General features: G+C 43.5%; 1 protein-coding gene across 4 annotated transcripts in view; it reads left to right on the plus strand.

Annotated features, from left to right (window-relative positions):
* The window catches only part of SZT2 (SZT2 subunit of KICSTOR complex), a 116424-nt gene that overhangs the window by 5028 nt on the left and 98890 nt on the right, over positions 1-12506 (plus strand). For all 4 annotated transcript variants that reach the window (XM_077277501.1, XM_077277504.1, XM_077277502.1 and 1 more), the window contains exons 2-12: positions 3558-3683; positions 4176-4349; positions 8405-8575; positions 8677-8808; positions 9386-9524; positions 9602-9708; positions 10207-10417; positions 10508-10678; positions 10931-11156; positions 11789-11918; positions 12005-12147. In XM_077277501.1, coding sequence (XP_077133616.1) covers positions 3558-3683; positions 4176-4349; positions 8405-8575; positions 8677-8808; positions 9386-9524; positions 9602-9708; positions 10207-10417; positions 10508-10678; positions 10931-11156; positions 11789-11918; positions 12005-12147 — 1730 coding nt within the window. The remainder of the gene's footprint in view (positions 1-3557; positions 3684-4175; positions 4350-8404; positions 8576-8676; positions 8809-9385; positions 9525-9601; positions 9709-10206; positions 10418-10507; positions 10679-10930; positions 11157-11788; positions 11919-12004; positions 12148-12506) is intronic.

The following is a 12506-nucleotide window of genomic DNA, read 5'->3' on the forward strand; positions in this document are numbered from 1 at the left end:
CTCCAAAGAAATGCCACCCCACCCCATTACTGACCCACTGTCAAACCGGTCATGCTGAAGGATGTTACAGGCAGCAGATCGCTCTCCACAGCGTCTCCAGACTGTCACGTCTGTCACATGTGCTCAGTGTGAACCTGGTCTCATCCGTGAAGAGCACAGGGCGCCAATGTTGAATCTGCCAATCTTGGTGGCCAATCGTCCTGCACGGTGTTGGGCGGTAAGCACAACATCCACTTGTGGAAGTTGGGCCCTCCTACCAACCTCATTGAGTCTGTTTCTGACAGTTTGAGCAGACACATGGATATTAGTGGCCTGCTGGAGGTCATTTTGCAGGGCTCTGGCACTGCTTCTCCCATTCCACCTTGCACAAAGGAGGAGGTAGCAGTCGTGCTGCTAGGTTGTTTCTTCTACACCTCCCTCCATGTTTCCTGGTGTACTGGCCTGTCTCCAGGTATCTGCTCCATGCTCTGGACACTGCTGACAGGCACAGCAAACCTTCTTGCCACAGCTTGCATTGATGTGCCATCCTGGATGAGCTGCACTACCTGAGCAACTTCTGTGGGTTGTACTGTAGACACCGCCTTATGCTACTATATCTCTAGGAGTGAGTGCAATGACAGAATGCAAAAGTGGCCAAAAAGGATGAGAACAGAGAAATGGTCTGTGGTCACCTCTTGCAGAACCGCTCCTTTATGGGGGTTGTCTTGCTAATTGCCTATCATTTCTACCTGTTGTCAGTTACATTAGCACACAGCAGTAGAATTTGATTCACGATCAGTGTTGCTTCATAACTGGATGGGTTGATGTCACAGAAGTGTGATTGACTTGAAGTTACTTTGTGTAAGTATTCCCTTTACTTTATGAGCAGTATATTATTCTGACATGCCCACCATGGGTTTATTCCTCCTGGTTTTTGTGGTTTTCTGATCTCTCTACATGTCTTAGTTTTCTGGTTCCTGTTGCATCGTTAATGACTTTGTGTTTGGAAAATTACAATCATAGAAATTCCCCCCCCCCAATTATATTTTTGCTGTTATTGGCACCTGAATGTGTTGACTGATCGTGTAAGTGATAATCCACCTTGTTCCTGATTGTAAAGGTGGCAGTTCCCATAACATTATTTTACTCACTATCTTGTTCTTTAATATGAAAAGTTTGTCACCCCCTGTCAATACGATGGTTTTCTCAATTCTTATTGGAATGTGCACATTATAGATTCAGACTGAAAGCAGCAAAACCACAAAGAAACACGTGGCACAAGGGGACCAGAAATGTGTGCCGCACACCTGAACAGGTGCTGCAGTGTGCATACATGTGTTTTTATTAAAAGATACTTGAAAGCCTGAACATTTGCACAGCGAGTCATTTTTAGATGAAAACCATGCACATTTTCATTTCTAAGTGTTTTCTGAGAGCTTTTCCTGCCTGAAGAAGACACCATGTTCTGCTAAGGACCCGTGCTAATTCTGCTGCAGAATCTGCATGTTTTATGTGCAAAGGTCAAAATCCATGGTGAAATTTCACAGTGCAAGTCAATTTCCAGCGTTTATTTTCTCTCTACCACGTGAACGACATTTAATTTACTTTTAGCCACTTTGCTATTTTTACAATTCACATAAAATTTTCTGCATGAAAATCTGGACTGAGGGGTCTTCATCGCAGACTCCACAAGTGATCTTGCTGGTTTGTTGCCGAACAAGGACACTCGGCTTATACTAATGGCCACCGCCTGTCGGCACATGCTGAGAGTTGTAGTCTCACAGCGGCTTGAGCGTCGTGTATATCGGTGCTCACATTGTACTCCAGAGTTGGCGGACCCCGCAGATTCCTCTGGATGCTGCTAACAAGCTGAGCTTCTGCCAAGTCCACGGAAGTGCTGCCACCAAGCCCATGTGCCTGAGCTGTTTGTTGGGACACCGCTGGTTTAACCCTTTGTTTACGAGGATAGAGCAGAGACAACGCATAAAGCAATTATCATATGCCCACACTGACCACATTCAAGGGCTGAGGAATGCATGCTGCTTCTGCAATCAGGTTCTTGTATGATCCTTTTTACTTATGAGTAAAACCAAGTAGCAGAAGAAATTCTCTTGTTTTTTTATTACGTTAATTTTGTATAATTAGTCACTCTCTACACCAGTAACCTTGATTAATGTTTCGTAACTCACGTGCATGTTTATCCGGGTCCAAAGTGCTAGGACATTGTAGTGGATTAACTGCTCCTTGTGGTAGGGACGGGCGACTCTGACTGTGCACCAAGAGTTACAGTACACCCAGAGCTGCACTCACTATTCTGCTGGTACAGTCAGTGTACATACATGACATTACTGATCCTTTACTGATCCTGAGTTACATCCTGCATTATACTCCAGAGCTGCACTCACTATTCTGCTGGTGCAGTCACTGTGTACATACATTACATTACTGATCCTGAGTTACATCCTGTATTATACCCCAGAGCTGCACTCACTATTCTGCTGGTGCAGTCACTGTGTACATACAATAGATTACTGATCCTTAGTTACCTCCTGTATTATACCCCAGAGCTGCACTCACTACTCTGCTGGTGCAGTCACTGTGTACATACATTACATTACTGATCCTGAGTTACATCCTGTATTATACCCCAGAGCTGCACTCACTATTCTGCTGGTGCAGTCACTGTGTACATATATTACATTACTGATCCTGAGTTACATCCTGTATTATACTCCAGAGCTGCACTCACTATTCTGCTGGTGCAGTCACTGTGTACATACATTACATTACTGATCCTGAGTTACACCCTGTATTATACCCCAGAGCTGCACTCACTATTCTGCTGGTGCACTCACTGTGTACATACATTACAGCACTGCTCCTGAATACACATGAGGAGATTGCTGTCTGCTGGACTTTCCCTGATATTACTGCTTTTCATTGCTAGTAATGGATGATCAGGTCTTTGGAAGCTCTGAGAGATGTCGGGTTTCAGTTGAAATGTTCTCATTAATTAATAAAACTTTTTTAATGTGGAAACCTTTCGATTGTGTCTTTTATAATTGAATTTTGCCACATACAGGAAAAAACTACTTGTATAGTTGCCTTTTTGTCAGGATCGAGGCTCTGGCTCGTTGGTGTAATGGGAGGTTTCCATATTACGACTTTCGTTCTTAATGCAGCTTCACATGTACATATTATTCATAATAAAAAAAATGTTTTAATAGATAAAACTACGCTGTTTCTGTTCATTGTAGCTTTTCTCAGAGGACAGCCTGTGCATAGATGGCTCCTTCTCTATTGTCTCATTAATTGTAATGCTGCCCTGCGCCTGTGGTGGCGCTGTGGGGATTGTGAACACTTGCAGTCAGGTTTTCCTGCAGTTCGTAGCTGATCGCTGATACTCCCTGCAGCAGGAGACGCTCTTGTGTTTTGTTTTTTTTTTCTCTAACATTTTAAGTGTTTTTCTAGAGCGGAGAATCCTTTTAAGAGTCATCGGTATATTGCAGTTGTGTTTTTCCTTTTTTATCATGTTTTGTACCGTTTTGTTTTTTTTTTTGTTTGTTTTCTTGTTGCAGGTGGAGGAGGCCGGGCAGGTGTTTCTGCTGATGAAGAAGGATTACCGCATCTCTCGCAATGTCCGCCTGGCTTGGTTCCTCAACAATCTTCACCAGTCTATTTCTTCTGTCCCTGAGCCGGAGTTGGTAAGTGTGGGGTTAATGCGACCAGTATAAACCAGTCTGCCTTTTTGGATTGCAGGACGCTGCTTTCTGGCCAACCTTTCCTAGAGTTGTGAGATTCTATAGATTGGAACTTTTTCTAGCTAATTAATACAAGTAAGCAGAAATAATGTTCCTCTGTTATTCCTTTTGGAAATTGGTAAATGAATTGGCCTATTTCTACTCTCCGCGATTGTCAGCGCAAGCCATATTGACGAGGACTAGTGACCTGCAGCTGACACCTATTGTATACATTTCCAGGAGGAGTCATAGAGGAATGGCACAATGCAAATCCAAAACTGTCTTCTAAACCTTGTATGTGCCCCCATACAAAATGCACACTCTATTCCCCGAGCGTACGTTCAGAAAAACACTAAAGTCCTGCTCAGAGAGCTGAGGGTCTGTTACTCTGTATCAGTGGAGACCGCGCTGGGTCAGATGTTTTTAATTTACTTTCTTTGGATCTTTGTATTGTAGAGTTTACATGACAATGAATTAGAAGTGGTGAGCGTCGTGCCAAATGGCTGGCAGCCCGATGAGGGGGTACGTCCCGGCCCGTTCCTTTTAGTCCCATCAACGTGGGTCACCTTCCTGGCCCGACAATACCGCTTTGTGATCGAACTCGACCTCAGTCCATCTACGGTTATTGTGGTAAGTAAAAGGGACTTAAAGGGGTTTTGCCTCCACTGGTATCCAAAATCTCAAGGTATCCCCTATCCTATGGCTGAGGAATCACTTAGTGATCGCTGTGTGTCCGAGCACAGGGACCCCCCACTCCATTCACTTTCTATAGGACCCTGTTCTAGGGATCACTGGTGTCCTAGCAGTCAGCTAGTTTCCATATAAACTACGGATATGTGATAACTTGAGATTTGGGGAGAATTCCTCTTTACATTGAGGTTAATGGGACCTGATTGTCAAATTATCAGATGTGATAAATGATGTATGTGCAGTAATGGGACCTGATGGCTGCTGGAGAATCAGACATTACAGAATATTAGAAGGTCAGAGAAAAGTTTATGATTCACATCAGGGCTGTGGAGTCGGAGTTAGTTTTGGTTAGAGTCGGTAGAAATGTACCGACTCCGACTCCAGCTTTAAAAAAAAAAAAAAAAAAAAATGTATTAATATTTCATAATTGAACTTTCATATGAATTTTTTTAAATGTTGCTCAAATATATATGTTCTATCAAACTATGAACAACAGTGATAAGCAGTTCTGCTGGAGATAGAGACATTTCTTACTTCTTGTGTGTCCACTGCCCTTATCTAATCTTATACTTGGTTAACCTCATGCTGCCCCAACCCCCCTACTTACAATGTATGAAACTAAAGGTACCGTCACATTAAGCGACGCTGCAGCGATAGCGATGCCGATCGCTGCAGCGTCGCTGTTTGATCGCTGGAGAGCTGTCACACAGACCGCTCTCCAGCGACCAACGATGCCGAGGTCCCCGGGTAACCAGGGTAAGCATCGGGTTGCTAAGCGCAGGGCCGCGCTTAGTAACCCGATGTTTACCCTGGTTACCAGCGTAAAAGTTAAAAAAACAAACAGCACATACTCACCAGCGCGTCCCCCAGCCTCTGCTTCCTGACACTGACTGAGCTCCGGCCCTAACAGCACAGCGGTGACGTCACCGCTGTGCTTTCACTTTCAGTTTAGGGCCGGCGCTCAGTCAGTGTCAGGAAGCAGACGCCGGGGGACGCGCAGGTGAGCATGTACTGTTTGTTTTTTTAACTTTTACGCTGGTAACCAGGGTAAACATCGGGTTACTAAGCGCGGCCCTGCGCTTAGTAACCCGATGTTTACCCTGGTTACCAGTGTAAAATATCGCTGGTATCCTTGCTTTTGCTGTCAAACACGGCGATACACGGCGACCTAGCGACCAAATAAAGTGCAGACCTTCTAGCAGCGACCAGCAATTTCACAGCGGGATCCAGATCGCTGCTGCGTGTCAAATACACCGATATCGCTATCCAGGTCGCTGCAACGTCACGGATCGCTGGCGATATCGCCTAGTGTGACGGTACCTTAAAAGTAAAAATGTGTTGCAAATTCTTAGTAGTAAAGCTCCTCCTCTAGACTAGATGTTTACTAGGTGTGCGTCTTCCAAGCATCTCACAGCGGCTACTCAGAAGAGGAAGTCTGTAAGAAGTATTATCCTTTCAACAAACTTTGCATCAGTTAACTGTGAGTACATGAGGAATAACAGTATTACTGACCACTATATCAGTTGTACGACCTGGCAATAATTTTGTACAATTGTTTTTAGGAAAAACAATTGTCATTTGGATTGTGAATGCAGAATTAAAAACCTGAGAATGTCAAAGAATCATCACATTAAATCAGCTGTATTTGAACATTTCACCATCACTCAAGATAGAAAACATTATGTCTGTCAGTGTATGACAAATGATCCAGACAAAAACAAATGCTGTGAGGCCAAGATCAGTGCATATTCAGGCAAAGATAAAAATGCTCCTACCAGAGCTTCTAATCTAAAGAGACATTTACAGCGCTTTCATCCAGAAGTACTGAAAGCAGTGGATGAGAGAGACTGCATCCAAACCAATGAACCAGTGCCCAGCTCTTCCAGCCAAACAAAGGAGCAGAGAACTTTGCAGCCATCAGTTGCAAGATATTTTGTCAGTGACAAAGTTACTGTGACAATGACAGTAGATACATTTAAAAAAAAGATCATAGAGCTTGTTGCAAAGGATAGTGTGCCTATTTCATTATTTTCACGACCAGCTTTTATGTGTCTGAATGGGGAAATGGCCTGCAAGCTTGGTGTTTCTCTGGAGAGAGAGTATTAGAAAATTAGTAATCGAAGAAGCTTTTAAACAAAAGGAAGAACTTAAAAAAACTCTCAAGGGACGCTTTCTGTTTCTTAAAATGGATGCCTGCACACGTCACAGAGTGAACTATTTTGCCTTCATGTCCGATTTGTTTGTGACAAAAATGAAATAGTTACCAAGACATTGGCAGTAAAAAACACCAAAGCTCATTACACCAGTGAGTTTCTCCAGGTCTTGGTGGAAAAGGTTCTGCAAGACTATGAACTTAAAGAGCAAGTTCTTTCTGTCGTAACTGACAATGCTTCAAATATGATAAATACTATTAAGCTAATGAATGAGAGTAATGATGGTGACCAGCAGCTAGAAGAACATTCTGGGTCCACAGACACAGAAATGATTGAAATAGATCAACACAGTATTGTAACTGAGGAGCAAACTGAAGTTGCTTCAGATGAACAGCAACATGATAGTTTAGATGATCTTGTTGAAACTGTGTCAATACGTTCTTTCATTCATCACATGCGCTGTGTTGTGCATACGCTACAGCTGGCTATAAGAGACAGTCTGCAAGAAGGACATGCTGCTGCACTGATTGGCAAGGTGAGAAAATTGGCTACCGTTCCCAGAACCCCTAAAGTTTACTCAATTTTGAAGAGACTTGCTGGAAAAGGGGCAATTATGGAACAAGCCACACGATGGGGCAGTACTTACTTAATGATTCAGCGCTTGGTTGAACTGAAAACCTTTCTTGTAGACATGGCTAACCCTCAACTGACGCTAAATGAAAGTCAGTGGAATCAGGTGACTGAGCTGGAAAAATTGCTAGTGACTAAAAAATTACAAGCAGAGGACTTAACTCCAGGTATTTTCTTAAAGGAGTGGAAGAACCTGATGTTTCGCCTGTCCCAAAGAGGAGGGTTAATTGCAAGTGGCATTGCTACATCAATGAAACGGAGAGAGGAGCTACTATTACAAAATAACATTCTTTTGGCAGCTGTTTATGTAGACCCAATGCATCGGATTCTTCTAGATGATCAACAGCTAACTAAAGGAAAAGAAGCTCTGTTTGAAATAGCAGTAAGGATGAAAGGGTTGCAGAACAGTCAGGAGGAACAAGAAGAATTTGGTCGTCCTGCCACATCTTCACCCTCATCAACTGATGAAGAATTTAATTTCGAAAAATATTTGGATCACAAGGACCGTGCAAAGCGTTCCCGCATAGAAGAGTCATCCCCATCAAAGAACACAGCCAGTACATTTCAGCAGAATTTTTCATGTGCACTAAAAGAAATTGAGAAATTTGACCGTTCATCAAAAATAACAGTGCAACAAGCGATTCCTCTGTATCCTGACATTGTCAGAGATGTTGCCCGAGTGGTTACTGCTTTGCCACCAACCCAAGTTAGTGTAGAGAGGTTGTTCTCTGCTCTCAAAATAATTAGATCAGATTTGAGGGCATCCATGAAGGAGGATCTGACAGAGGCAATACTTTTTGAGGACAAATTTATAGATTTCTTCTTATTAACTGCATAACAGTGTTTATTGCATATTTACTTACAAGAGTTTAGAAAAGTTTATAAAAGTTATTTGCTATATTCTAATTGTATTCTAATAAATAGTTTTTGCTCTTAAGTGGTCTGACTACTTATATGATGGTGAGAAACTGAATAAGCACGATGTTAATATTTTACAACAGTAAATTTATTGTTACGAATTGGCCATTTATGAAGGAGTCGGATAAAATCCAGGAGTCGCAACTGTGGCTTACCGACTCCACAGCCACTTACACTTGTCATTGACCATCCTGCAGTTCAGGGCTGGAAATGACTGCTGGATTATCAGACTTTCTTCAGTATTAGAGTAAAACTACAGTGACATTAATTGATCATTATTTTTTTTTTCTCTAGGACGACTCCACGGAGGAGATCCTTTTTGATGAGATCTTCCATTCTCTCTCCCGCTGTTTGCTCGGGCTCCTCAGGCCTTTCCGTATCCCGGGGTCCAGTTTGATTTTCCGACCAGAGATTTTTGTTACCATTCAGGCCTATTCTTCAATTATTGGACTGCAGAGCCATCAGGTAAAATCAGGTTGCCGGTGTCACATGGGTACAGCGCCATCCTCTTATTATTCTCCATTTTTTTGATATCACGCCGCCCTTTTTGGTTTTTGCCGCCTCAGGTGCTTGTTCAGGGCTGTCGGTTGGACGAGCAGAAGCTGCCGGCATTTCTGGAGAATGTCTGCCTGCAGCTCGGTGCATTCGAGAATAAGATCGCGGAGATGCTCCAGCAGCAGTATCGTCCATACACTCAGGTGGGTGATAAATGCACAAACGATAGACTCACAACTTCCAAGATCCCCAGCCGTAATGACCTAGTGGGCGAATAATGGCAGCCTTGCAAACTGGGCTCCATTTATCTCCTGGAAAAAGTAAGGTGGTGAAATCTGATCACTAATCCAACTGCAGCCTAGGTTTTGTTTGCTTGCAAGATTTCATAATGACATGCTTTGCACTGATAAATTTGGGGAGGAGGGTTAGCTAGAATTGCGCCTAATTTACTTATCCAACCACTGGCTGCAGTACTCACAGTTGTATTGGGTCAGTATCTGTGTGCTGAGAGGGATTCAGGCAGTGTCATCAAGGGATCAGGTAAGCGTAATTAATGATGAGCGAACTTACAAAACTGTTTGTTACGCAATCACTGCATGTGTTGCAGATGTCGAACAGCCGCAGGGACTCAAACATATTTTCCGAGCACACTGAAGACACTTGGTTAGCACCTGAGCATGCGCAGAGAACACCTTCTCCCCACACGTTCGCTCATCACTAGTGATTTATATGTGCATTTACGTCATTCTGAACTTTTTTTTTTTTAAATCTTTTTTTTAGGATTGCCTACCTCAATATGGAGACCACCAGCCGGGAAGAAAGATGGGTGTTTCCATGGTCCCAGCTGACATTGGATTAATCAGTATGATCCGGCAAGGGATCTTGGCTTTACAGCTGCTACCGGCCAACTCCAGTGCAGGTAAGTGGGTCTCTCATATTGTCAGTTCATAATGGATCCCAATGCAGGACACAGAATATATTTTCTTCTCCTTCTAGGAATAATCGTCATCACGGACGGAGTCACTAGCGTCCCGGACGTTGCAGTGTGTGAGACATTACTGAATCAGCTGCGCAGTGGAACAATCGCCTGCTCCTTCGTGCAGGTAAAACCTGCAAGGGGTTCATTGTCTTTGGCAAGGACAGTCTATTTTTCTCAGTCCTTAGGTTCACCCATGGTAGGATGAATGTATACATGCACGATTACACACGAAGCTCCTGTTTCTTATGATAGGCAAGTGCTACACCGTGCCTATGGAAATAATAATTCAGCAGGGAGCTGTTTAATGCTCCAATATATGCAAAATGCATGGGGTTCTAATTAGGGGAACCCTTCTGTGTTGCACTTATAGAAAGGGCTTGTTTAAACCAGACCCTCCTTTTTAAAGGGTTTGTCTTACGCCGGTCATTTACATATTGGGAGGTATCGCAGATGACGTCGCCTCTACACCCTCCTGCCAGGACACAGGCATCCTTTACCTCTCCATTAGGAAGTATCCTGGCAGGCAGGTGTAGATGCAAAATTCTACTGGCATCCTGACGTAAGAGTTAGCACTGGACAATTCCTTTAATTTTAGACTTACTTGTGTTCATTGCTCTTGCAGGTTGGTGGTGTGTACTCCTACGACTGCAGCTTCGGCTACGTCCCCAACATTGAGCTGATGAAGTTTATTGCCATGGCCACTTTGGGATCCTACCTCTCGTCCTGTCCAGAAATGGAATCCGGACAGATGGACATGAACGTTTATCACAAGGCGTTCCTGCTGTATTCCTTCCTGCGCACAGGGGAGGCCCTGAATCCTGAGTATTACTGCGGTGAGTGGCGCTTATCTCTTGGTTTCTGGAAGAGTGAACATCGTCCTGTTTTAGTCTCTTTAGTTTTGATGCACGTTTCTATCTTTTCAGGCTCTCAGCACAAACTATTCAACGAGCACTTGGTGTCGGCAAGCAGTAACCCGGCCCTTGCCATGCGCAGGAGGAAGCATACCGAAAAGGAGGTACACGCCGACATCATTAGCGTGGTGTCCGTGCGGCTCAGAGAAGGATACAGCATTCGAGAGATTCGCATTATAAAAGGTGAATCTCTCTGACTTTTTTTTAATTGCAGCCATATTGTTTATCACCCGGCTTTTCCACCTTTACATAGAGCTAATGACAGGTGAATATAAATTGTGTTATAATTACTAGTGGATATGAGTTTCGAGGAAACTGCTCTTAATTATAAGGTTAATCATTGCTTTTTGTGTTAACATATTAGCTCCTCTGCACCACAGATGCATTTATATATGAAGCCGAGTTCACTTGCTTATTGTGTTGTCCCATTCTCAGGGATGCTGGAGGTGAAACTGGTTCTGCTCTGGAAGCACAACATGCGCATTGAGTATCTTGCAGTCGCCCCGTGGCCTCTGGATTTTGTCAAGCGCATTACTAGGGTGGAAGTAGTGATGGAAGGAAGTTATGATATCCTGCACGACATCAGCTGCACATTGAAGAAGCCCATCACCAGCATGTATAGGACCAGCGTTATACGGCGCTTCTGGAACACCCTGCAGAGGTAATGATGCCGCCTATGGCAATAAGAGGTAAACCAAGAGCACTCCATCATTTCATTACTTTTTAGAAAATTACAGTACTTGATTTAGTAATTTGGCAAATATGGCATCATCCTAGGTTACATCCAGAGTTGCACTCCCTATTCTGCTGCTGCAGTCACTATGTGCATACATATTACACCCTGCATTCTACCCCAGAGGTGCACTCACTATTCTGCTGGCACACTCACTGTGTACATACATTACATTACTGATCCTGAGTTACATCCTGTATTATACTCCAGAGCTGCACTCACTATTCTGCTGGTGCAGTCACTGTGTACATTACATTACTGATCCAGAGTTACATCCTGTATTATCCTCCAGAGCTGCACTCCCTATTCTGCTGGTGGAGTCACTGTGTACATACATTACTGATCCTGTACGGATCCTGAGTTATATCCTGTATTATACCCCAGAGCTGCACTCACTATTCTGCTGGTGCAGTCACTGTGTACGTACATTACATTACTGATCCTGAGTTACATCCTGTATTATCCTCCAGAGCTGTACTCACTATTCTGCTGGTGCAGTCACTGTGAACATACATTACTGATCCTGTATATTCTACATATCTGATTCTCTTGTTCTGCAGCATCAGTCAGACGGATCAGATGTTGGTCCACCTGAAATCGTTTGACAACGTCCCGGAGCATTTCACAATCCCAGAGAGCACCAAAAATGGGGTTCCCCTCTTCTACATCCCGCCAGGTTCCACCACTCCGGTAAATCTGGTGTGTGAAGGTGCAGGATATTTTGTACTGGACATGAACTTTACGACTGCCTCCACTTTCCTACATTTTCTCTATAGGTGTTGTCCCTGCAGCACAGCGACCCGGACTCCAGCCATTCTCAGTTTGCATCTTACTGGAAACCCATCCTCTCAATGGACGCCAGCGTCTGGCAGCGTTGGTTACACGTGCACCGCATTGTTTTATTACTGGAGCATGACTTGTAAGTGTATTGTACAGGGAAAAGCCCTTTATTAATGTTTTAGAAATATGAGTGACTTGCAATATGGACTCCTAACTTTTCAAGAGTTCTATATGACAAATCTCCATTATTACGCAGCTGTATGAGATGGAGACCTGTAAATTTAACTCCATTAACACATGTTTTTTTGTGGGGCGTATGATATTTTTGGGTTACCTTTTTCTTATTTTTGCCCACTATGGAAGATCCAAGTTTAGTTTGACCAAGTATGACCAGGCAGAATTATACAATCAGGTCGAAAAAGTTTTCACTTCAGTCTTTGATGAATCCATGTGCAGATTTTGTAGCACGTTGAAGGGTGAAACGTTGCCTCCTGGCGT

Source organism: Ranitomeya variabilis, chromosome 8 (assembly GCF_051348905.1).
Source record: "Ranitomeya variabilis isolate aRanVar5 chromosome 8, aRanVar5.hap1, whole genome shotgun sequence".
Lineage (NCBI taxonomy): Eukaryota > Metazoa > Chordata > Amphibia > Anura > Dendrobatidae > Ranitomeya > Ranitomeya variabilis.